Genomic DNA, 27,683 nt, shown 5'->3' on the forward strand with positions numbered 1-27,683 from the left:
TCAACAGAACCTTTCATACCAGAAAGGACTTTATTTTGAAATACCCGTATTACTTTTTAAAGTTTTCCCTTCTTAAATCACTCAGATATGTTCTGTATAAAATCTTTCTAAGATCATTCATTGGAAATATATAATTTTAAATAATGACAGCTAAAAACTTAAGAAATCAATGAAAAGTCAATAAAGTGGCATGTAAAGGCCTAAATACATGTGTTTTCTAATACTATTTGTCATCATCACCCAGTTAAAATGTTCAGTCTCAGAGCCTGTTTCATATTATTTTTTAATAAGAATGAATCAACATCTTCACACTGGGATAAGTAACAGGCACAGTAACTGATATATGAGCATTTATTAGCTTATCCAGATTACCTGTGCTATTAGATAACAAAACACAAATAAGTCATAGAAGTGAATAATGCAGGAAAAGGGAAGATTATTCTAGGAACTTCACTGTCCATCCTCGTGCCCCTGTCACATTTCAGAACCAAAAGTACATTTTAACATTGTCATAGTTATAAAGTAATGATACAGGCTCAGCATTAAAGCATTCAAAACAATGAAAATTAATGGAAGATTTTTAAAAAATGTGTAAATTTACAAGAGTAAACCAGTAATGCTATAAAGAATTAAAATTAACTTAATTAACAACATTGACAGACCCATTAAACTGGTATTGAAAAGCAGAAGGCAGATGATAAATTGCACTTAATTCTGAAGCAATTCAGGTCTATCCTATCATTTCTATTCTTCTCTAATAAGCATTTACAACATGGTTTCTTACTTCTGCCTCTCAAGGCTCAGCACACCACTTATACATTCCAGTTGGTTTTTAACATTTGGTCATAACTGATAAATAGGATCATACGATTTTATCCTATCGAATCTGTTGATCTGCGTCTGACTGTTTTATGCCGGAATCAGACAGTTCTAATACAGGATTCACAAATCCAGAATACTCAGAATTGCCATTATCATCCATTTCGGCACTAACAAAGTCATTCTCCCACTCCAGCCCATTGGAATCGTCAGAGGCGGATGTGGGATTGCTTCCAGTTTTTTTGCTGCTAAACTTGAGTGCAGCTCGGAGAATGTCTTCCTCTGTTCGGGAACGTTCTCTCACTGGGAGCATTCTATTCATTCCTACAATTTGAACGGAGTGTTAAGAAAATAAAAATCAAAGACAAAAAGCTCCATCAACAACTTGCCAGTTTATATTATTGTTATTGCTATTATTTTTCTGGATTTGGTTTGTGAATTACAGAGCCTGTCTTATGGAGGCCTTCTGAGGGAAAAGTTCTAGAGTCTAACGCTGGTGGATACTTTAGCTAAAAGATAAATGCTCACCAAAGGGCAGTTCTGATGGAAACTGATCATCCGAAGATAACATTTCTGGGGTCACAAATCATATAGAATGAATGTTGGTTTTCTTTCTTTTAATTTTAGGAAAGGGAAAAGAGGAAAACAAGATGATTGGGAGGGTTTAGGGGTGCATTACTATGTCTCACATACTGATAACCCTTTTTATGTTTTTGTCCCCATTACTCTCCCCCTAAACCCTCCCAATCATCTTGTTTTCCTCTTTTCCCTTTCCTATTTCAAATAAACAAATAAACCTATATGTAATATACCAGGTATGAATGTTGGTTTTCAACTGCTTTTAGTCTTACATGGCTGAGTCAATATCTCTGCTACACAGATGACAGCAACTGCTTTTCCCAGAGAATGCCAATCACACCAGTGATGGCGACAGAAGCACATGCTTGTCCTACACTTCCCAGGCTCCTATTACTACTGCATGCACCTCCAATGTATTCACTAGAATCTTGACAATGCTGTGAAGTTAAGTACAGTCATCAACCCCAATTTAAAGATAAGGAAATTGGGGGAGAAAGGTAAGTGATCTGAAGCAGGGCAGTGGCTCACACCTATAATTCTAGCTACTCCAGTTCTGAGGATCGTCGTGCAAAGCCAGCCTGAACACAAAAGTCCGTGAAACTCTATCTGATCAACCAACAGAAAACCGGAAGTAGTGCTGTGGCTCAAGTGGTAGGGCACTAGCCTTGAGCTGAAGAGCTCAGGGACAGCACCAAGGCCCAGAGTTCAAGCTCCACAACTGACAAAAAAAGGAAATTTATTTTCAGTGGGCCAGATTATGTCTGAAGGAAGCTAGATTGTATAAAAACCAATTAGCAAGTTTCTACTGGACTCTATCCTCTCCTCATCTATTAATTCTATTAATAATCCGGATAATATAGTCTAGTAAGTAATTACCTACAAATATCAATAGCGTGCAACATGGATGACAAAACCAGTGTTAATGAAATATTTGCATAAGATCCTAGCACCAGAATAAGTTTCAACTCTCATGACTGGATCCAAACATGCAAAAATGTAAGCAGAGGATTGAGGAATGGTATTTAACTAAGAAGACCTAGGACAATTAATGTAATTCTTTATAAAGTTATTCAAGTTTTCAGTGTCTGTAATTACTGACAAAATAAATGAGTAAGAGTAGAGAATACTTAAGGTATAGTCCAACTCAAAATTCTAACATACTTGTTATTTGTCTTAAAGTTCTATTTTTGTAATTTGAGTCTTTCTTAGATTGCCTATTTCTTTTCTTCTCTTTTTTTGTGAGTCATGGGGCTTGAACTCTGGGTCTGGGCGCTGTACCTAAGCTCCTCAGCTCAAGGCTACTGCCCTACCCCTTGAGCCACAGCGCCACTTCCCATTTTTTTTAGTGATTAATTGGAGATAAGAGTCTCATGTTCTTTAGTGCCCAGGCCGGCTTTGAACCATGATCCTCAGATCTCAGCTTCCTGAGTAGCTAGGATTACTGGCATGAGCCACTGAGCCTGTCTAAAGGTTGACTATTTCTTAACATGACATTAAAACTTAGACCTTAATGAGATAGCCTAATAAAACAAATAATATTTGAACTACAATTGTGAGTACTTGATGAATAATACTGTTTTGTGTATTTAATCTGTAAAATATTAATTTGTTTTTTAAGTACTTAGCTCTTCCTTTCCTTCTTTCATTCTTCTTTCTTTTGTTTGCAGTGCTAAGGAGCAAGCCTAGGGTCTCTTGCACACTAGCCAAGCGCTCTGTCACTGAGCTACAGTCCCAACTCTATTCAAATACTTGATGAGTGCCTAGATTGTGCTAAGCATGTTTAGATTTTTACATAAAAAACTTCCCTGAAGGTAGGATTATTCTCCTCTTTTTTACAATAGATAAACAGTGGCTGAGAGAGATTAAATACTGTAGCTTGTCTTCCAAGCTACACTATTTGAAATTCATATCTGAGCAACAACTTTTGTACCATTAAAACAATTAGACAGCTAACTTGTAGTAACCCAAACTACCTTTTTTTTTGGCTTTTCTTCACAAGGGGCAGCAATCCTTTATACTAGGTAATTTCATGGGCTAGATTAAAACTAAAGAAATTAAGTTATTTTCTCAAACTCAAGAAACATGCAAACTGAGCAACTTCATAAATATTATACTATTTTTCAAGGACTTGTATCTTTCAGTTTGAAGGAAGGAGAATGCAGAGCCAGATTTCTATGAATCAATACAGAATAAATAACTTCTAACTAAGATTGTGAATCAGAAAATACCTTCTTCATCTTCCCACTCTAGATCCAAGGATGTACTGTCATCATTTCCACTAGTTGATTTAGTTTTGCTCATTAAGTCACAGCTACTTTCCGTATTTGGTGTCAACACTGTGGCATCTGAGGAAAGCCCTGGAATATACATCCAATAAAATCAATGTTGTCATCTGCGTTTTTTTTTTTTTAAATCACAAGCATCATTTTCTTTGATAATGATGCTTCTAATAATTCAAACTTCAAAAGAACTGTTGCTGGAATTTTTACACTGGTTAAATATCTACTACAAAGTACATAGACATCTGGGGTTTTTTTGTTTTTTGTTTTTGGTTATCATCACACAATTACAAGCTTCTCAAATATGATGAACTCAAAATAATGTTTCTTCTAATAGTCAATCATAAAGGAACAAAAGAAACAAACTAAAAGAGTAAATAAGTCAGCCTACTTTCAAAGGGGCTCCATATACATACAAGGATTTTGACTTTTGAAATAATTATTTTATTCTTCATTCATATCATCTTATAGATCAATTTGTAAAGGTATAGAAATTGTAAAAAGCAGTACTCGGACTCCCTATATTGATACACAGGATAACTTGAGATTTTGCTCTACTCCAACTCCTTTAGAAAATGGAAAAGATGGAGCTGGGTGTTGGTGGCTTACACCTATAATCCTAGCTACTCTGAAGGCTGAGATCTGAGGATCACAGTTCAAAACTAGCCTGGGAAAATAAATCTGAGAGACTGTTATCCCCAATGAACCACAAAAAGCCAAAAGTGGAATGTGGCTCAAGAGGAAGAGTACTGTGGCATCTGAGGAAAACCCTGGAATATACATCCAACAAAATCAACGTTGTCACCTGTGTTCTTTTACCACAAACATCATTTCCTTTTGCAATGATGCTTCTAATACTTTAAACTTTAGGACCAACCTTCCCCTCCCCCTCCCCCCAAAAGAGGAAGAATCATATACTATTCAATTAACAACCAGTAAGTGATCTATATGGCAATATAAACTGAAGGGTAGAAAGAGCCAGTATCTCCCAATTACCTGCTTAATGTGGCATAAAACAAACTGAAAATGTCCAGAGAATATTTTAGAAGACTTACTACTACTTCGAAAAACTTCATACTGTGACTTTATATTTCTCAAACAAGATTCAAAGTCATCTTCTGGTCCTGAACTGAAAACAAAAGTGAACTTTAGTAGATGCAACAGAATGGATGCTTAATGGGGATGCTTTCATTTTTAAGGCCAATTTCCCAAATTTATTACAGGCATACAATGAGAATACTCTAATGATAGGTTTTTTGATGCTAGAATAAATCTCCAAAGCTTCTAACTAAGGCTAACATTATACAATAACAGAGCATAAACAAGGTTCTTTGAATGAGTAGAACTACTTATGGAAATGTGATACTGGATTCTTCTTCTAGAAACATACAGTAACTTTTCTATCTAAGACAGACTAAGGAAAACACACAATTTAAGTCTATAAACAATTTACTTCAACACACTAAGCTATTACATCACTTGCTACATAGATGATGTGATCACAATATTCTTAAAAAGGCCAATCAACTTCTTAAATGATCATTTTCCAACTTAAAGACATAAAGGCTCTCAGTTATTTCCTAAGCATTATCTTAAGAGAAGCAATGGTGTGCATATTTTGGTCTGGGGACAAACCCAAGACCTCATGCTAAGCATTCTCTACCACTGAGCTGTACTTCCCACTCTGGAGAAGCAGTGAACTTGAAGGAATGCTGGAACGTGAATACGATTACAAGCATCCTGTAGTGATGAGTGGTCCCCTTGGAAAGAATATTTCCTACCACAAGGGAAGGAAGACAAGGAACGTCATTCTTCACCTCTGATAGTCTCCGTTGCTGGGAAGATGGTACCGCTGCATCACTCTCTGCCTTTCTTGCTTTGGAAACACAATGTAATACAAAATCACTCTGCTGCAAAATCATATTTAAAAAAAACCTCTCATGCAATGCCAGCAAGTATTGTTTTCCTAGTTTCTAGAAACAAAAATGTAAAGTTATTCTGTAAAAGTCTTCTTGAATTCATCACTACTCACTTCTACAGCCTCTTGTTTATGGGTAGAATTTTTCTCACATCATCTGTGTGAAGTCTTTAAGTGCTTAGACTTTCATGGTATTGTAGAATATTCATGGTATTAGAAAATATTCATAAAAGGAATTTATTTATTTATCTTTACTTTTTGCTAGTCCTGAGGCTTGGACTCGGAGCTTGGGCACTGTCCCTGAGTTTCTTTTGCTCAAGACTAGCACTCTACCACTTGAGCCATAGAGCCACTTTCAGTTTTTTCTGTTCATGTGTTACTGAGGCATCAAACCCAGGGCTTCATGCATGCTAAGCAAACACTCTCACCACTGAGCCACACTCCCAGTCCATAAAAAAGCTTTTAACAAGCAATGTTCCTTTGTTCCTGGAGGGATTCAGCACAGGAAAAGTTTCTTTCTGTGTGAAATAGGTAGTTATAAAACAATGGACTTTTAAGTCCAGGGGCTGAGGTCACTCATGTCTAGTAAAGTCCACTCATTATTTGAGACTCTGATAAGAAACCCTGTTGAAGCTGTGGCTTCGAGTCACTCGTGTGTATCCTCATTACATGGCTTTATCTTCTGCTCTTCATCTGTAAATGGCAGATGGCTACATTACCACCCAATGGGTTTGTGTTTCTATGAAAAGTAATGTACTGGTACTTGTCTGTGCAGGTTGGCATGTCAGTGTATGTTGTATAGAATATGTATTTCTATAGCAGGTATTTAGTGAGCAAAGGAAAAACTCATCTTAGAAAAAATCACTCAAACAGATGGTACATAGTATGTTTTTAGCTCTTCAAGACAGAGTAGAGATTATAAAACAAGTGCCTATATGAAGCCTTCAAAATAGTTCCACAGAAAGTATAATGTAAACTTTTTTACTGTTTTAGAGTATACTAAAAACTTAAAGAGATATTTTCTCACATAATTTCATCTGAAGCCCTTTCCCATTCCTACAGAAAGAGAATGTTAGACAGAGAAGATAGTTCACATAGAAATTATATGACAGTGTGACAGATTATGATTTTTCAGTTCTTCTGGCTTGGGAATGTGACATGATCTTGTACAACTTCAACTAAAGTAGGAGTCCACACCAGTAAGATGTAGAAGAAAATATTAAGCTGTAGAACAGTGACTAGGGCCTCTTGAACCTGAACTGTGGCTCCACATGCATTAGCTGTAGGTTTTCATTAGCTGTAATTTATTGAACATATCTGTTCCATAGGTTTCTCAGCAACTAAACAGGGATTGAAAACATCACATTTCTCCTAAGATATTGTGAGAATTAAACACAAGTGGAGTACTTCAAACAGTTGTGACATTTAGCCAGTGCTTGTTAAGTATGTTACTGACAGTTGTCAGGCACTGCAATAATGCCATATTCTCATACATTATGGTAAGATACCATAAATCTGATGCCTTTCCTAATAGGCCCCAACTTCTCAAGACCTCAGTCTCAATTTCCAAAGACAGTAAAGATCAGAAGTAAACAGCAACCCTATGAAGCAAAAGCACTGCAACTTATCTGATTCTAAATGAAATTCTAGCAGTTCAAGAATGATTTAAATTATATTTCAGGACTACTTTTGAAAGGTTCCCCCCCTAAAAGTACAATTATTTTTTCCCCAAACGAATAGTGAAATTTGAAGCACTTTAGGATAAACAGAAATGAGCTCTGCTAAAGGAAAGCATCAAAGAGCATTTAGTGTCAATCATGTACTTTCAAGCGATTACAAAAAGCAGTTTATGCAGAAATACATGTTAAAGAAGAGGATTGGTGATATTAAGGGGGGAAAAAGTCCCAACTCAGATTTGTTAGAGAAAATTAGGAGAAAAGCAACTCTAGCGTGTGTTGGGGTCTTTTCCCCTCACCTCCAAGAGCTTTCGCTGCTTTGCTGCCCTGGCTGCTTCACGCTGTGCAGCGTATGAAGCTTCTTCTTCTAGTCTTAACTTCTCTTCTTGTAAGGCTAACTGTGCATGAACAAAATGATAAGGATGAACAAAAATGAGAACCTGTCTATCTGCTCTATAGACAAAATGTTTTGATTTACAAAAGAAAAACCAATCATTAAAAATAATAATTGATCTTTACAAAGCATTCCAGAATGGATATTTCTGTGACTGCCCATTTTATTTCTTTAATAAAATAACTGAGATGATAGGAGACATTACAGAATTCTTTAGAATAGCATCTAGTTTGTAAAACAGGTTTATTTCTCTTAAAAAGCAATAATCTTTACTTTCAAGGATCATTCCAACATCTACTATCCTCTCTAACATCAATGACTTTGGCCCTTCCTTAATGCTAAGGCCAACTGCACTACCAAGGTGGCCCAAATGTTCACGAGGTTTCTTCTCTCTCCTCCAAGTGACACTAATGACCTTCCCTGTCTTACTAGTCAACATCTGAAAATTACTTTCTAAATTAACACCTTGCTGTTCAAAACAGCACACACACCTGCCTTAGGGATGGGTATTTCATATTACATGGAGGTTAAGGAAAAAAATATCAGCTCATTTTTAAATTTAGACAATAACAACTTCTATTGTGTAACTAAATGTATTTAAAATCCCTAACTGGTACCAAACAGCCTGCCTGCCTGTCTTTCTATACTGTACAGTCTGAGAGACTAAACCCATGGTCTTATACACACTAGGTAAGGTAAGCTTTTCTAACCACTGAGTTACAAACTCTAACCTTTCTTATTAATATCATTATCATGATTATTTTGGTGGTACTGGGGTCTGAATTTAGGACTTCACTCCCACTTGGAATACTTGCTCAGCTTGTGTGCTACTCAATTCATCCACTGTTTTATTTGAAACTAAGCATTACTCACTACTTAGCCCAGGCTTATCTCCAATTTGATAAGTACCTCAAGCTGTCCTTGAACTCAAGGAGTAGCCCAGACTGTCCCTGAACTTGTGGATCTTACTGCTTCTACCTCCTAAGTACTAAGATTAAAGGGCAAATGCCACTACAGCCAGCTCAGCCTACTCAATAAATTGTTTTTAAAGTGTAGATTTCCGTGTAATTAATTCTTTTTGGTTTAGTGATAGCAAAGTTGTAATTATAAGGCATTTTTTAAAATACAGAACTTTTGTAACTTTCTAAAAGTACTTGGATTACTGAGAACAAATAAACCCAAGACAAAAACAGAAACTTAAAACACTATTTAGTGCAATACAGCTTAACAAATTAAAGCTGATTTTAAACACAAAAAATACCTCTAGCATTCCTACATACAAATTAAGAAATTACCTTTAAAACACTGTTCAAATGATCTCTTATAAGTGAAATCAAACTAAAAAATTATAACAGGCTGGAATATATTTACTTTGAAATCACTTTGGTATATATAAATACAAGTACAATGACTTCATGTCATATACTATTTAATGACAACTTTCCCCTATGAATTAGGCTTTATGATAACAAGACTATGTACCTCCTTTTGTATTTTTTTATCAAGATCTTTCTGCTTTTCAGCAATGGAATCATAATGCTTCTCCCGCAAATCAACAATTTCTTCCTCAGTAAGAGGCCTACAAAAAGAGATGAGGGAGAATAATAGGGGAAAAAAAAAGAGATAAAATAGAATCCAAATAAAACACTTGGCAGTCAGTAAAATTCTGAAATCTTATTGTTACAAATGTATTAAAACAACCTAATACTATAACTTCAGTTAAAAATAAAAAGTATACATTTGTATATGGTACTTACTAGACTGAGGCATACCAGATGAATGAGACAATACTACTATTATTTTGCACTAGAGCCACTTTTTAAAAGAAATGTAAACTTCACTTACCTTTTACATAGGTCCTATTCAAGCCATCAAATCCATGAGCATTTTCTGTGAGCCATACCCCAAAATACCCTATAAATTTATACACCTGATTTCTTAACCCTCATACTTATCCTGTTCAATCACGCTGTTCAATCAGGCTCTTGATTTTTCTCCCTTCCAGTAGGGAGGGAGACAATTCCTTTATATGTGAGCCTTGTCATGTGTCTGAATTATTTCTCACCTATACTCATCTTCCTGGACTCCTACCACATGGCCACATCTGTTTATTGACCACGGGAAGGCCTTTCTGCTGGGAGGTGCTAGAGAAAACCCAGTATTGTTATCTATCCGCCAGCCTGTAGTAATTGTCCTTAAACCTACATGAAGTCAACTTCCTCTCATATTCTATATTGTCTCCACATACTTGTTGATTTTTGGCTAATTTTTACCACTGAAAAGATCATTCACCCCCTCCTCCCCCGTCTTCTAGTCTCATTTATTCATGTATACTAATGGTCCCTGTTACTAGAGTTCTTGCTCCATCCAGGAGCATGTCTTCTGTCTCTAACCTACTTCTTTTGTCTGTCTTTCTTCTATGTGAAGAAAGGAGGGAAGAAAGAAACACTTTCATCTGACTAATAGCTGCTCCCCCCTTTCTTCTTTCTCTTTCAGCCCAGATGCTCTTCTAAATACTTTATACATCTGAATTAATTTTAATCCTCCCAACAACTCTATATACTATACTCTAAACCAGTAACTAACATGTGTTACTCACATGTAGTAGTTTATAGAGTTACCACAGGAGAAATTAACACAGATGGAGATAAAAGAGCATGTCTAAGTAACAGTTACAGTATGTGTACTAGCTAAGGTGGTGCTCTACTGCTGGAGCTTTTTTGCTGCTCAGTAAACTTTTCTGTCAAGCTAACTTCAAAGTGAGATTCTCTGACAATGAGCTTCCTGAGTAGCTGAGAATTACAGCTTTATTGTAGTTACTTTTGAAGATCTAAAAATCTTTTGATTAGTGTATCATAAAGAAGGAAATGGTAAAGAAACTAGCAGGAAAGGTATTTATCAATATTAAATAGTGTTAATAAAACTCAACAATGTATATAATAGGCCATAGGAAAGCATGCAGGCATTGTCATATATTTTTATTTTTATTTTTTATTTTTTATTGTAATTAGTAAAAGGGTTACATGATATTTGCCAGATAGAAGGTGCATTAATTCACATACATTGATACCCTTTCACATGTCTTGGTACCCATTCCCCTCCCCCCTTGTCATATATTTTTTTAAAAGTTCAAAAATATCTTTGGAGAAATGCATTATTTGCCTCCGTTTTATAGAAAGAAAAAAGGTTCAGAAACACAAACTGTTTAATGAGTCAAAGTAAGGAAATACTAATGTCTACATCTTAGTGAACTTCTTTTATTTCATTATTTTTGTAAATTTGCAGTTCTTTTAGAAGCCTTACCTATGACTGCTTCCTGGGCTCTCCCCCTGTACAAAAATTAAAGAATTTTCATGAGAATTCTATTTAAGTTTTTAGAATCATTTTATCTATAATATTACTTACCATTTTTTGTTACTATTAACAAATTTCACATGGAAATATTTGAAAACAAAAAAATACCTCTAAAACTGTATTTTTCCAAAGGCAAATACTTGAATTAGGTTAACAACCATTTTTTATTTCTTAGCTTTTTTTTTTTTTTTTTTTGCCAGTCCTGGGCTTGAGCTCAGGGCCTGAGCACTGTCCTTGGACTTTCTCAAGGCTAGAGCTCTACCACTTGAGCCTCAGCACCACTTTCGGCTTTTTTCTATGTATGTGGTACCGAAGAATCAAACCTAGGTCTTCATGTATGCTAGGCAAGCACTTTAACCACTAGGCCAAACTCCCGGCCACATTTCTTAGCTTTCTTTCTAACCAATACTTAGCAATGGAATAGCAAAGGAACTTGTGCACGCAAGATATAGGGGACAGCATATTCTCTATCGTAATGAATAGGTGGCATTAATCCCTAGGGCCACATTATTTGAATTATTTTTCCTTTAACTGCTCCTAGTTTTACTGTTGAAAAGGATCCTTAAATATAGTGCTAATCGCTGTTAATTTCTAGTATAAGAGGTGTGATATGCCTTGCAGAGAAAATGTGTCAGATAAGCTCATTAGGTAGAGGAGTTAGTGCTAGTAGTAGCAAGTCTATTTAATGAATCAACAATACAAAGTAAATACGGTTTTTAAAGCAGAAACACTCATAAAAATATAACTATATCCTAATTGGACAATGATACTGTGACCAGCAACTTCAAAAATTTATTCCTGTTTTTTTCCTATAATAAAGTATTCACTAATTCAGCACTCATGTAGACTTCAAGGAACAAATAATGGGAATTGACTGCTTTTGTTTTCTTTCAAAATGTTATAAACAAGCAAACTATACTAATGGTCACTACTAATTTGGACTTATAAGCATTTAAATGATTCAGGCTGATAGTTAAAATATGACTTAAGTTAGCCACAGGAATAAAAATGCTAATGATTCATACTTAGGAAATAGCTACCAAAATAAGATGACATTGATGTAAAAAAAAGAATGGAATAAACAAGACCAAATTTTCATTAGGTCCTTAACCACCAAATAAGAAGTAACCTAGGAAAACACTTGAGTCCACAATTCTTCTGAGAGGCTACGTGTCAAGACACATAATGAGGCTGTCAGCTTGGAAACTGTTGTTTCCAGTATAAATTTACAAAGGTCATAAAAGAAATGACATGGCTACAGAAGTGACCTTCAGCAGAGAAGAAAACTTGTGTTCTATGAAACTCTGGCTGTTACTTCGATGGGAAAACAAAAGATCATTTCCTAAACTATGATGCTTTGCTTTGATTTGGAGGTTTTTAGGATGGATTTAAACTCTTCAGGTAGCCCGGCCTCCCTTTTAATTGACTTTTTCCCTGCATTCACCTCCTGGTCCTGATTTTACAGGCATGTAAACCATGATTGGCTATGACTATAAATTACTTTTAGAAAAGTATTTATACACAAATTAATTGGAGAAATTCTAAATTGAACAGGTTCAAAAATGTTTGCAAGGAGGTGTTTGGTGGCTCATGCTTGGAATCCCTGCTACTCAGGATCAAGGTTCAAACCCAGCCTGGGCAGAAAAATTCTATGAGACTTATCTCCAATTAACCAGCAAAAGCCGGAAGTAGAGCTGTGATGGAAGTGGTAAAACACGGGTATAGAAAAAGCCAAGTGAAAGCACAAGGCCCTAAGTTTAAGCCCCAGTAACTGCTCCAAAAATAAAACAAAAACTTGTCTGATTTTGTTGCTTGATAACAGCTCTCCTTAGATCCTCTGATATGCTAATTTAGATTTTCACAGTAGTACTTAAAACAAATTCTGGAAATGGTGAACTATAAAACAATGGAAATTTTTATTAAAAAAAGGTTTGATATAAATCTCCCCCTCTCTTTCTTTCCTTCCTTCGCCAGTCCTGGAGCTTGAACTCAAGGCCTTGGCAATGTCCTTGAGGTTTCTTCTTTTTTTTTTTTTTATTGTAATTAGTAAAAGGGTTACATGATATTTGCCAGATAGAAGGTGCATTAATTCACATACATTGATACCCTTTCACATGTCTTGGTACCCGTTTCCCTCCCCCCCCATACCCCCCACCTGTCTTGGTTTTCCCCCCTTCCCTATCAAATTTCAAATATCCAAATACAAATAAATTCAATATATCAGATAACAAAGTGAGATACTATACCAATATGAGATAACCAAGGGACAGCAAAGGAGATGAGAGACAACATAGTACATTAAGGACAACAATCATTCATTATATGGCTTTTGTTTCACTATCCTGGAGGTCCTTTCAATTAGCTTCACATTATATGTCCTTATATATCAAGATTTTGCTCTATTGCAAAACTCTGCTAGTAGAGCCCAAGGTTTCTACTGATTATGACGAATGAGGGAAACCATTGAGCCTAAGTTCCTTTGAGTCTGGCTTACTTCACTTAATATGATTTTTTCTAAGTCTTTCCATTTCCTAACAAATGGGGCAATGTCATTCTTTCTGACAGCAGCATAGAATTCCATTGTGTACAAATACCACAACTTGTTGATCCACTCATCAACTGAGGGACATCTAGGTTGGTTCCATATCTTTGCTATGGTGAATAGTGCTGCAATGAACATTGTTGTGCTAGTGGGTTTAGTATGTCCTTGTTTCTGGATGGTTGGGTAAATGCCAAGTAGTGGAATTGCTGGGTCATAGGGGAGTTCTATGTTTAGCCTTTTGAGGCACTGCCACACTGCTTTCCATAGTGGTTGGACGAGTTTGCACTCCCACCAACAGTGTAGTAGTGATCCCTCCTGGCCACATCCCCTCCAGCATCTGTTGTTATTCGTTTTCCTGATCCTGGCCATTCTAGCTGGAGTGAGGTGGAATCTTAGAGTTGTTTTGATTTGCATTTCTTTTATGACCAGAGTCCTTGAGGTTTCTTAAGGCTAGCACTCTACCACTTGAGCCACAGCCCTACTTACAGCTTTTTCTGTGTATGTGGTATCAAAGAATCAGACCCAGGTCTTCGTAAATGCTAGGCAAGCACTCTACCACTAGGACATACTCCTGGCCCAATTTCCTCTTATTTCTAAGGAAAAAGGCAAAAAGTCAGCTTCAGCTTCTCTGCTAGTCTAATTTTAGAGATGTACAAAGATGGTAAGATAATTTGCACCAACTCACATAATTAATTTAAGATGAATGGAAATTGGCATAAAAATTAAAGCTTTCCTAACAATGCCTGTGCATAGTATATATACATTTCACCAAATCTAAAGTATATAATACAGGAAGTCTGTTTAGAAATTGATAGTATAATGAGCCATAATTTCCTCCTCAGAAAAGGACCATTCCAGATTGTTCCTGAGAGAAAGAGATTAGAAAATTCCTATTTGAAATTTAATTATAGAGAATTTAAAAATTTTTTGTATGCATGTTAATGCACAATATTCCATGTATCTACTTGAAAATTCTGAATTCTTGCTAATTAGAGGAACAAAATAAAACAGAAGGAATGAAAAAAAGCAAAAATTTCAAAATAATTTTAAAAATTAAAAATAACTGTTAGAACAAAGGCAAAGATTAATGAGACAGTAAATGAATTCTGTATTATGGAGATACTTACTTCATCGCTTTCTACTAGATTCTCAAACTGAAAGAAAAAGAAAGCTAAGTGTTAGAAGGCATATTTGTCTAAGATATATATCTCACAAGAAACTGTTACTTATTTGATCTTCAAATAACTTATTTTTATATGTAAAATTATTTTTATGTATCAGCACATTTTATATATTTAACAGTCTTATAAAATAGTCAAGGTAAATATACATAATTTGTATTTATGACTTATACAATAGAAATAATTACAGTATTATTCTACACAAGCAGAAACTGTATCAGTAACTAAGACTTTTACCTGGGCTGAATATTCATTAGGTATACTAAATCTATGCTACCACAATAATCTTTTTCATATGAGTTCTGAACAAATTATTTAATAATGTCATAAAAAGAAAATTATTCAAGAAACAGGGAATAAAAAAGTATCTACAGAATTTCTCTAAATGTTTACAATTGTTCATTTACTCATAAAATTTAATTACTGAAAACCTAAGAGATGACAGTTCTTGTTCCCAAACTCAATGCCTTTCTAGAGATAGGAGTATGAATAATTTACTACAGTATGATAAATACTACTATGTCAAATGACTTACTGGGAGTCATTAAAATATTTGCCTTATATATATAAATATCGTGGTAAGTAGCCACTTAAAAGAAAAACTTCTACTGTAAATACTGTTTTGCTTAAAGATCAAGTTTGAAAACCAATGAACTCAAAGGTTTAGAAAATAAAATAATTTAAAGGAATAAAACTATTCAAAATTAACTTTTTTTCTGCCTTGTGATTTAAAAACAAGAACTAACTTCCAGTTTACATGTTTCCTCACAAGTCAGTGATGTAGCAGTCAATATTTGCATCTAGGTAGTTCTGGAATGGAATTAATTTTGTCATTTAAGGTATGTATTGTATAGCTTAATTTCTTTACTAGTCTAAGGTTCTAACTTTCCTTCCATATAACAGGTAACCACCACCTGTTTACAAAGTTGCAGCAAGAATTGTATGTGACAGCATTCCCTAACTATATGACAAGAGGCTGGTACACATCAGATAGTACTGCCTGAACAAAGGGTATTTTCAATTGCTTCACATACAAAGAAAAAGCAACTTGATCCTCTGTGGGGTGCTTGAAGTCTATTTACTGTTTTGATTCTGCTATACCTTTCTACTCATGACTGGGGCAGCCAATCATGAGTCTGTTGTGCCTCAGACATTTTTTTTCGGACAGATGAATACCTTCTGAGCTGTGCAGAGTAAACCAAAATCAAATCTGTAAACTTCTCCCTATTCTCTCTGTTCTGCACTGCTCCAATTCCCTCTTCAATAGAGCCAGTAATATTGAAACTAAACAGTCTCAAGCCTTTCTAACTTTAAAGTCCCTTCTGCTCTTCTGCAGGTTTTTTTTAATCCCATAAAATCCATTACTTTACTTACCTCTATTGTTAAGTGCTCACCTCTTGAGCATGTTCTAAAATACTTGGATCTGGGAAGAAAATCAGACAACAACATTAAAAACAAAAACTAAATCAAAAGTGATATGAAGCCAATTTTTCTCAAGAGCAACTTTCATCCTCTAATATTTAAATATCATATACTTGCACAAAGTAAATGAGTTTATCTAGATTTTTGAATAGCTTTTTGAATTTCAGTGTTAAGTCAACAATATTTTTATTCGTAGTAATCCTTACTAAACTTATAAAAAAAATTCCTCTCAGCAACCATTATTCTCTTCCCAGAAGAACCTGCCTCTGGTCAATAGAGGTTCCAGCTTAGTGACTAGCATAACTAAAAGACAGCAAAGTTCAGTCCCTCAAACTGAATTCGATTTGTTCAGAGTTATGATGAAACCAGGCAGAGACACGTCTCAAAAGCTCTAGGGAACTGCTAGAGACTAGGCTTCTAAAGAATCTTCAATGACAGGGATAAAAATCAACTGAATGAGTTAGAGGACAGAGTTATCTCCTTACCATGTAAAATATCTAACTATAATAAGTAAGCTCTTTTCAATATATATATGTATATATAATAATAATTAAGCACAGCTAAACAACTCTTAGATCTTTTTTTTTTTTTTTGCCAGTTCTGGTGCATGAACTCAGGGCCTGAGCCCTGTCCTTGGGTTTTCTCAAGGCTAGAGCTCTACCAGTTGAGCCACAGCACCACTTGTGGCTTTTCTGTATATATGGTAACAAGGAATTGAACCCGGGTCTTCCTGCATACTAGGCAAACACTCTATCACTAAGCCAAACTTCCAGCCCCCTCTTAGATCTTCTTTAGCTCAGATTCCCTCCATGCTTAATGGATCATAGATCTATAGCTGAAAGCTCTGCTGTACAGATTGCAATACAACATATGGCTTGGAATCCAACTGTACTCCAACAATATGCAGTAGTGCTCATAGTAAAATCCTTTGTGCTTTTTTATTACAAAAAATAATTTTGTAATAGCAACAAAACATTTGTTATTTTTTTCGTAAGAAACCATTATTCAGTAAGTTTCTCGGTAAGTATCAAAAATAAACAACTTTGGTCAACTTTAAAAGAAAATTTAGTGTAATATTTTAAATCACAAATGCTGAAGAATCTAAATATAACCATCCTACTTTTTAGACCCATCCTATTTTTAGCACATAAATGGGTCATATTGTACAAAATTCCCAAAATCTAATAAAAAGTTATATACAGTAATTATGAAACCATTGAAGTTTTTTTTCCAGTGTGTAAATATAAACACTTATAAATGAAAATAGGCAGCAAAAAACCACATCATTTGGGGCTTTATATCCTTAATATTCAACTAAGGCTACTGAATCTAAAATGAATTTCATCTACAATGATAATACAATTCCACTAGAAAATGTCATATAGGCCTTCCTGGGTAAAAGCCAATACAACAACAAGTCATTATAAACATGGTACCTCTACTTATTTAGGATTGTTTTCAAACCTGTTCTAGGATTACACACTGATTTTTGATTTATTCCTAAATTATTTTATTTCCACTATCATGGTAAGTCATAAATACTATCTAGTTACTAATGAAATGATATTAGAGAACATTTTACACACTATTAGGTTGGAAAAAAGATCTGAGACAAAATTAAATATAAAGAATGGAATAATGGAAACCCATCACTAGCGAAATTATGAATTCTTACAAATGAAAGCATTTTAATGTGCGTGTGTGTGTGTGTGTGTGTGTGTGTGCCTGAACTTAAAGTCTCACACACTTACTTGGCTTTTTGCTCAAGGCTGGTGCTACCAGTTGAACCATACATCTTCTTCTGGCATTTGGCTGGCTAATTGGAGATAACTTTTCTTCCCCAAGCTGGATCTGAACTGCAGTCCAGTAGCTAGGATTACATGTGTGAGCCAATAGCACCTATCAACATCTTCTAGTACATTTGAAGATGTGCATAACTATGTGCCTGAAATTCTTTTCCACAATATAAATACCAATGAACCTTTTACACATGAATAGAACAGACATTATGAGACTCTTAAGTTGTAATTTTAAAGCAGATTGCAATTAGAATTATCCACATTTATAAATCATTCTGTTATCTTTGGAAATAATCGAAATGCCTATCAATGGGAAAATGCATAAATAATGGTCTAGTCATCCAACACTACACAGGAATAGAGTGTACAAATTATTAGTGCATCTACAAAAATGGGAAGTGTGAAGAAACATTTCAGTCAAAGTGTGTGTGTGTGTTTGTGTGTGTGGTGTTCACACGTAATCCAATCTCCTGGAAGAATCATGTTTCAAGGCTAGCCAGAGAAGGGGGAAATGTTTGCAAGATTCTAATCTCAACCAATAAAAAGTACACAGTGGTGCTTACCTGTGGACCCAGACAGGTGGGAAAAATAGGAGAATCTGAATTGAGATTGGCCCAACACATAAATTCAAGACCGTTCTCAAAATATAACAAAAGCAAAAAGGGGTAAGATATGGCTCAAATTGTAGAAGATGACAATCATAAGTTTAAATCCAAGTAATGCAAAAAAAAATAGACTAAAAATCCTATACATTCACAGAATCATAATCAATGCTTAGTGTATTTACTGTTTTTCAAGCAATTATAAAGGAGTATGAAGACCATTCTGGCCTTCAATGTAGGGGAGTAAACAACTTTAAGAAGCTGCTCTGCAGAGTACCAAAACCACAGGAGTCCCAGAGAAGAGAGTGGAGATAAACCTATAAAGTATATGTATGAATAATATATGCAATAACATTTGAGGCTGGATAAAAAAATGATAGCTTGGGTCATGGTGGTATCAGTGAGATAAGTGTATGGATTAAAGAAATACATAAACATCATCTTGTTTGAGGATGGACTAGAAAATGAGAGACAGTGGAAGCAGTGCCAGAATCCCAATGGAGATGTAATAGGAAAGAAGCAGCAGGGAAAAGAAATGGAATGTGGTGAGTCCAGGAATAAGACTTCCAGAAGCAAAAGGGCAAGGAATGTGGAGGCTAGAAGAATCAGTACCAGTGTAAGAATCAGTATCACCTTGAGCTGGGATGCTACGATAGGTTAAGATGCTTCACATGTGCGTTTAATTTTAACAAACCAGCAGTCCTGGGCCCTGGAGAGGTGGAGGTAAAAAAAAATGGGGGGGGGGGAGGAAGAGGGGGATAAAAACTAAACATTCTACTTGAGAGTGTGTGTTCAGTTGTATAATTAATAAAAGCTCAAGCAGTTGAGGCCGGGAGTTTGGCCTAGTGGTAGAGTGCTTGCCTAACATGCACAAAGACCCAGGTTCGATTCCTCAGTACCACATACATAGAAAAAAGCCAGAAGTGGTGCTGAGGCCCAAGTGGTAGAGCTCTAGCCTTGAGAAAGCCGAAGGACTGTGCTCAATCCCTGAGCTCAAGCCCAGGACTAGCCAAAAAAAAAAAAAAAAGGCTCAAGCAGTTGAAATTGCAGTTTCAAAAGCAATGACTTAAAGGAAATAGATGCTTATGTCTCCTCTTTTCTTGTTTAGAGCTCTCCAGTCATCCAAGGCCACTCATTTATACACAATTCTAAGGTCCCTGAGAGCTGTTTCTAAATGAAGCAGGTTTTAGTACATCCATTCTACTACCACTGAAGATATGAAAAGATATTAGAAAGGGGACAAGGAGAGATTATAGAAGGTTGCTGGAACATAATACTTTGGATGATACATCTGGAAGAATTTAAAAGTAATATGGTACAGGCCGGGTATAGTGGTTCATACCAGTAGAGACTGGAAGTGATGGTTCAAATCAAGCCCAGGAAGTCAGTAAGACTATCTCAAAAAGAGGCACAGCCAGGTGCGGTGGTTCCGTGTAATCCTAGCTACACAGGAGGTTGAGATCTGAGGATCAAGGTTCAAAGCCAACCCGGCAACAAAAGGATCTGAGACTCTTATTTCCAATTAACCACTAGAAAATGGGAAGTGGGGCTTGGCTCAAGCATGGAGTGGTAGCCTTGAGCTGAAGAGCTCAGGGACAGCACCCAGGCCGAGTTCAACTCCCACAACCCACAAAAAAAGGGGGGGAAGGCACAAAATGGGTACAGTTGTGCAAGCCTATAATCCCAGCTACAGAGTAGGCATTGGTAGGCAGATCACAGTCCCAAAATGGCAAAGGTAAAAACAGGAGTCCCTACATGAAGTAGAGACTTTTGCATACCTATTTACTTATTGTATCAAGGTAGATATCAAAATAATCTTTTGTTAACGATAAAATCAATTTGTTGAAAACAGACTGAAAATTCAACTTTCTAATTTTCTCGTTTTATTTTGTATAGCAGGTAAGTATTTTTCAAGTAAACAAACAGAAAAACAAAACCCTAAACTTTAAAACATTTCCACAATGGCACTGTTCTCTTCCAATTCTTTGGATCACATCTGGTAAAATACAGTAAATTTCCCCCTATACCTTCTGTTTGATACTATAAATAAATGATGAGATGCCAAGGTAAACTGCTTCAAAGTCTATTAAAAATTAAAAGCTTCCTAGGTCTATTTTTCTTTCCTGAACAAAAGATTGGAAAGGTTATAAATTAGATGCCTGTCAAAAACTATTACAAAGATGACAGACACATTTTCAATCGATTTTAAGCATTTCAATAGAGGTTTAGCCACTCAAATTGGAATAGCCCCAAATCAAGAGATTCCTCAGACTAGGATAGCACGGACATAGGTGATATGTCACGATTAATTTTGACTAGGCTACCAGATACCCAGGTACCTGGTTAAAAGTTATTCTGGGAGGGGCTGGGAGTTTGGCCCAGTGGTAGAATACTTGCCTAGCAGTCATGAAGACCTGGGTTCCATTCCTCTGTACCACATACACAGAAAAAGCTGAAGTGGTACTGTGGGTCATGTGGTAGAGCTCTAGCCTTGAGAAAGCCCAAGGATAGTGCTTCAGACCTCGAGTTCAAGTGCCAGGCAGGACAGGCAGAAACAAAACAAAACAAAAAACAATCCTGGATACATTTCCAAGAGTGCTTTGAAACAGATTGGCTTCTGGACTGGCAGCATGCTGTCTTCAATGTGTAAAGCATCATCTGCTGGAGGCTGGACCAGGAGGAGATAGGTTGAGAAAGGGTGACTTCACTCTGCTTTGTTGCTAGAGCTGATGAGGCTGGGACTGTCTTCTACTCATAAATTAGGATTTAGACCATTAGCTTTTCTGGGTCTTTACTTAGAAACCTAGAATCTATCTGCTATATCATATAGCAGATACATCTAGATAGTGGCACAGGTTTGGTAGGTACACATATCTTTTACTGGGTCTGCTTCTCTGGAGGACCCTAATATAACTGACAAGAGTAAAAGTGTTTACTGCTTTATTAGTCTCTTCCCAATAAAGACTAAGAATGGATTCTCAGGAATGTAATTTTAATTTCTTAGAAAATAATAAGAATGACAATGTTTAAACTAGAAGTATACAGAAAGGAAAAAGGGTCAAAATATAAGAACAGACTGAATAGAATACACATAAATTTTTTTTTAGGCAACTACAAAGTGAAAGGTGAGTGCAGATAAGATTTGGAAGTGTTAACAGTTGAAATAATAAAATGGATAAAATTTTGAAAGAGGTAGAATATGTGTGAAAGAGATTAAAGACAAAAAAATTCAGTACTCAACACACATATAAAGAATGAATAGGAAAGGAACAAAAAAACCCAAAACAAAACAGTGGAGCTGTCGGTCTCGGAATGTGGCCTAGTGGTAGAGTGCTTGCCTAGCATGCACAAAGCCCTGGATTTGATTCCTTGGTACCACATACTCAGAAAAGCCTGGAAGTGGTGCTCTAGCTCAAGTGGTAGAGCACTAGCCTTGAGAAAAACACAAGGACAGTGCCTATACCCTGAGTTCAAGCCCCAGGACTGGCAAAAAAGAAAAGAAAAAAAGTGGTGCTGTAAGTGGTCAAGTGCACAGTAGGGGGGTGGGGGAAATGGTTTATCACACAGAATAGGGTGTTGAGACTGGGTGTCATAAGGTTGTCCAGTGACACAGAGTGTGAGATGGCTCACAGAAAGAGAGAGATAAGAAGAGAGGAGAGGGGAAGAAACAGAAAACAGGAGAGGAAGGGAAGTGAGAAAGAGGGGGATGGGAAGAAAGGAGACTGAAGAGAGGAAAGAGGAGTGGGAAGGAGGAGAGAGAGAGAACATGAGAGAGAAAGAATATGACAGGGGGAGAGAGGGAGAGAGAGGGAGAGAACATGTGAAAACAAGCACACAGCCACACAGAATAAAGCCATGAGTTATTATTGCTGGTTAAAGTAAGGGCTTTATTTCAGAGAACTGGGATGGATTTTCAGCTCTACTATATTGGACAAGTTAAACTTTCTAAACGTCAGTTTTCAGTCTGTAATGTGTCTAGAGGATGAACAGCATTAACTTAAAAATCAAAAATAATCCAAAATCTTAAACCTTTTGAACATGATACCCCAACTGGGAAATTTCACATTTGTCTTCATGTGACAAGCTAACAACATAGGGAAGAAATTGGGGCAGCCTGGACAACACAGCGAGACACAAACAACAATTAAATTATATGCATGTGCTGAAAATATTGTATAAGATTCAGGTTATGGTGTAAAATATGGCAGTTTCATGTTTTGTCTTGGGTACTATCTCAAGATATGCCTAAACTATTGCAAGAATTCTTCAAAGTATCAATCTGAAACACATCTAGTCTTATGCACTTCAGATATAAGATATTCAATAGGTCATAGTATTTATTTCTTCATAGGGGTGTGGTGAGGAATAAATGAATAATGTAAAGTTCTTACTGTAGTGCCTGGCACACAGGAAGTAAATGAATGCTGGCAGTTGTTATTAAAGTCATTTTTACTGGAAAAGGAAAGCAAATCCCTGTGAACTGCTGCCTTAGGGCAACTCTGCTGCTGTTGTCAAAAGGCCAACAACTATTAAATACTAAAGATACAAGACATGGTTTTTAAAAACAACTGTCAGTACTGATGCTTAAACTCAGGGCTGGGACACTGTCCCTTTTTCACTCGAGGCTGGTGCTCCACTTCTGACTTTTTAGTGGTTAATTGGAGATAAGAGTCTCAAGGATACTTCCTGCCTTAGCTGGCTTTGAACTTCATTCTTCAGATCTCTGCCTCTTGGCATAAGCCAAAACTATAAACTATAAAACTATAGCATATGCTGACTGGAACAACTGTTTCAGTAGTTCAGTACAAAGACAAACTATAATACCAAAATATAATTGGAACTTCCATTTAAGAAAAAAAATAAAACTACACAAGACTTCCACTACTGTCCAGAAACAGAGCTGACCAGCAGAGGGAGTCCCCTGGAATGTCTTGGTAGAGGAAACCTCATTGTAAAGGATAAGATATGCAAATTTGACTTCTTAAAACTTCTAATTTTATTTCTACAGTCCTGTTTCACTCACCAAATTATGTTACAAGTAATAAGGTTTCCAAAATACCTCAACAGTGAAGTTTTGATGCCAACAGATACTCTAATCTTTTTTGGTAGTTCTTGTGGTCAGATCAGATTGTGTAGTGTGATCTGATTTTGAGATCTGCAAGGATAAGAAATCAAGCTTAGGAACATAAGGCAACCTGGTGGAGTCCAGCTTAGGACGGTCAGGAAGCCCGGGCTGTCCTATTTTTTTGTCTTGCAGTAACTGCAGTGTGTCACATAAACCAAGTCAAAAGCTTGCCTTGGTTTACTCCTCAACTTTTTCACTCCTAGAAGTACCTGCAGGTTACTACCGAGATCTGTGCCTAAAGAAAGGCAAGACTACCAGGTGACTTAACAACAACAACAAAAAGCAACTCCAGAGTCATTCATTTCTACCTGCTGGCAGGAAGTCGCTAAAAACGTTAAGACTAAACAGTAATCAGAAGATTCAGGTAAGGAAAGTGTCAAAAAGCCCTTTTAATTCATAATTTCATATGTTGATGAGTTCAAATTAACAGGATCGATATTGACCTGAGGCTTAGAGGGGCTTTGGTTGCTTGAGCTCATGTACTCAAGTGCATTGGTGGCACTCACGCTTTGACCTCTCCAAATTTGCAAAAATAAATACGTACCAAAAGATCATATTCTATCCTGCTGGTTATCAGCACCCCCCAAACTGAAACGCCCAGTGGAAAACTCAGCAACCCGGTAACTCTTTCCTCAGAATTGTCTGCGCCTAGAACCTACCTCATCACACTTAAAACATCCCGATGACTTCTACTTAAAAATCCACCCGAGACCCGTCAACTTTGCAACCAGGTACCACTTGCGGATGGGGTCAAAGACCGGATCGAGATAGGGGGACGCCGAACTGGTCCAGAACGCCCAGGACTCAAGGTCGAGGGTGTCCGGGGAGGGTGTGCGCTGTGGAAGCCTGGCCCCGGGGACCCCCGGGCGCGGCGTGGGCAGGTGGCGCTGGGGAGCCCAGGTGACAGGTGGCCTGCAAGGAAGGGGACTTGCTGGGGAGGCAGGGATCGCACCCCGTCTCCTCCTCCGGGTCTCCCCGCTCCCCCGGGAGGCCCGGAGCCAGCCTCCAGACCCCAGCCTTCGTCACCACCGGCCAGAAGCCCCGAGGACCGCGAGGCTGGCAGGGGGAGGGGGGTGGGGAGGAAACGGTAAACCGGGGGAGGCGTTCCTGGCCCTCGGGGAGGAGGGACCGGGTCGGAGGAGCCGGCGGGGCTGGGCCCGAACCCCCCCCCCCCACCCTCCACGCTCCTTACCCTCCGCCTACTCGCGGCAGCCGCCCTGCTTCCTTGCGGAGCCGCCCGAAGCACTGCGTCCAGCAACAGTTCCCCATCGCATGCCGCCCGGGCGCCGCCGCTCCGCCGCCGCCGCCGTCCTCGCACAGCTCCGGCCCAGGCCCGGCAGCCGCATCCGCGTGGCCCGAGCCCGGGGCCGGGTGGGGTGGGGGTGGGGGTAAGGTTCGGGAACCGGCGGCCAGGAGCCGGATGGGGATGGGGACAGGCGGGTCCGCGGCTGCCCGAGGCGCGGAGGCCACCGGGGTGGGGAGGGGAACAAAGGCTGCGGTTACTCCAGCGGCCTCCGAGGGAGCAGCGCCGGGCTTCGGAGTTTGGACTCCCGCCGGGTCCGCATGGCCCTCTTCTCTCTTCAATCCCCGGCCTCCCTGGAGGGGAACGCGCCCCTGGCAGTCGCAGGACGCCGGCCAGTCCCACGCGTCGCGGGTCCAGGCCCCGCCTTCCCGCCAGCCCCGGCCAGAGAAGTGCCAACCGCTCCCCCCACGCCCCGCCCCTCCCCTCCTCGCCCCGCCCCGGCGTTGGCCTCTCCTCAACTCCAATTGGGCGCACGCCCTACGAGTGCACCGCCCCTTCCGGTGACCTCTCGCGCGTCACTTCCGCCAGTTTGTCTTGCTGCCGGGGCGCCTCTGTCAAGAATTCCTGTTAGTCTCCGCGCGTCAAGAATGGAGTTTTCGTTGGACTCTGACCCCGCGAAAAAGTATTCTACCCCCTCTTCGCCGTCTCGGGCGTCTGGGCCGCCGCAGCGCGTCAGGTGTTGTATGGTTTAGGCTTATCCGGCGAACTTTGAACTAAGATCTGGTGATCCCCATATCTGGAGCCCCGGGCCCGAGGCCTCTGGTGGGAAAGCAGTTCACCGTGCTGAGGTTATTGGTTTTGGTTTTTGGTTTGTTTGTTTGTTTTTTTTTTTTGCGGATGTTCCACCGGAGAGAGAATTGAGAGCCCAGGGTACTGATGGCAATTACTCTCTCTCAGCCTCGCTAATTCAGGCATGCCTCCCAGCTTCTTGCAATTAAGACACGCCTGCTGTAATAGATCCGCGTGACTCCGTTATATATTAGAAAATCATCCTTAGTAATAAAATTATTTCTGAACCACTTGCTTTTTTTTTTTTTTGGAAGTTTAGTATTAGACGGCTACTTAATTTTCTTTGGCCCCCATGGTCTGTTCGCAGTATTAAAGTGGCTGAATGATTTCCTAAAGGGTGACTGCACTTTCGTTCTACCAGTCCCCGCAAAGTTACTAATAAAATAGCCTTTTAAGATATAACCATACAGCCTGCCAGCCTCGAGTGGTAAAGCTCAATGACAACACCCAGGCCTCGAGTTGAAGCCACAGGATCTGTGCCCCCACCTCCACCCCCATCCCAACATAATATAACCATAAGTGTTTAAGGAAACTGGTGCCTTATGAGATATTATTTAGTATCTCAAAGAAATGGATAAACTGAAATGAATCTGCAGGAAATTATACATAAGTTTTTAAAAATGAATTTCAAAGGCTTACATATTTTGTACATGTAGTACATTCTAGCGATTAACAAAAGGATAGAAGTTTGGGATCAGAGGCGATGATGGTCAGGGCCCAGGAAGATGAACATTTAAGGAACTGTCTTTCTCCAGATTTTTGCTGAGAAAATTCAATGTGGTTCCTTTTTCCTGGATACGGCAGGCGGTTTGTAAGTAGAATTTATAATCTTGCAGATAAGTGAATTTAAGTAGGAGTGGTCAAGTGGCTCTTTTCTGATGGCAAACTTTTGTCTGCACCCATGCCAATCTCCGGTTGTGATACTATGTTGTAGTTTGTAAGATATTACTGTTGAGGGAAACAAGGACTAAGTGCACTTGGTATAAGTTGTTACAATGGTGAAAATGTTATTGTTTTGTGTGTAGGGTACTAGAGCTTAGACTCAAGCGATCTCACTATTTCTCAGCTTTTTTTGTTCATGACTAGCTCTACCATATGAGCCACACTTCCAGTTGCAGCTTTTTTGTTTGTTACTTGGAGATTTAAGACTTTTGAGGATTTGTCTGCCCTAGCTGGCTTCAAACCTACATCCTCTCGTCACAGGCTTATGAGCAGCCAAGATTATAAGAATAGCTACCAGAACCTAGCTCTATTGTTTTGTAAAAAGTTTAAATCACTACTGTTGCAGACAGTGAAACTCATCCTAAAATTCATTTGAAAATATTTATGAAGAGTCAGAAATGAACTCAATGCTTGCAAGCTGAGGAGTTAAGTTTATGGGTACATATTTCTGTGAAGTAATAATACAGAAAACTACTTTTTGAAAAGTGTGTGAAGAAATACCCCTTCCCTCTCCTGCTTTTTTAAAACAAGGCTTCATTACAGAGTTCAGGCTGGTGTCAAACTCATGATCCTTTTGACTCAGCCAAGTGGGTATCATCATGTTCTATTAAAAAATGTATGCTTTGTGAAGAAATGTGTAAAAGAAAATTCTGTATATTGCATATTCATAGTGGTATTTTAAACAGAAGTATAAGGCATTCTTATGGACAATGGGAATAGTTATATGGTTGACTTACAGTGAGTGCATCCAGAACTCTCATAACAAGTCAGAAACCCACACAAGTAATTTACACATAAGAAATCACTAAATAATGGTGAATACCAGTAAGAAACTCAAACATTGTTACTGCAGGGAGCTGTACAAGGAAGGAATTTAGAGATTTAGAGGAAGAGTTTTCAAGGTAGACATTCAGATTTCTACAAACATGTGTGGATGCTTTTAAACAGCTGCCTGCCAC

General features: G+C 38.1%; 1 protein-coding gene across 2 annotated transcripts; it reads right to left on the bottom strand.

Moving 5' to 3' along the window:
* Ap1ar (adaptor related protein complex 1 associated regulatory protein) lies at positions 1–25,040 on the bottom strand. Of its 2 annotated transcripts, XM_090356678.1 has the most exons (10): positions 24,883–25,039; positions 16,117–16,165; positions 14,689–14,715; positions 10,969–10,994; positions 9,148–9,244; positions 7,571–7,669; positions 5,495–5,553; positions 4,733–4,806; positions 3,627–3,755; positions 1–1,143 (listed from the first exon to the last, which is right to left on the bottom strand). In XM_090356678.1, exons 1-10 carry the CDS (start codon positions 24,957–24,959, stop codon positions 878–880), a joined length of 903 nt encoding a protein of 300 aa, XP_090212804.1. In that variant the 5' UTR covers positions 24,960–25,039; the 3' UTR covers positions 1–877. The 2 variants fall into 2 exon arrangements, with proteins under 2 accessions (XP_090212804.1, XP_090212805.1); XM_090356679.1 differs by lacking the exon at positions 7,571–7,669 and having other exon boundaries at positions 24,883–25,040.
* Positions 25,041–27,683: the final 2,643 nt, after the last annotated feature.

Source organism: Megascapheus bottae, chromosome 23 (assembly GCF_031878675.1).
Source record: "Megascapheus bottae isolate mThoBot1 chromosome 23, mThoBot2.hap1, whole genome shotgun sequence".
In the NCBI taxonomy this organism is placed as follows: domain Eukaryota; kingdom Metazoa; phylum Chordata; class Mammalia; order Rodentia; family Geomyidae; genus Megascapheus; species Megascapheus bottae.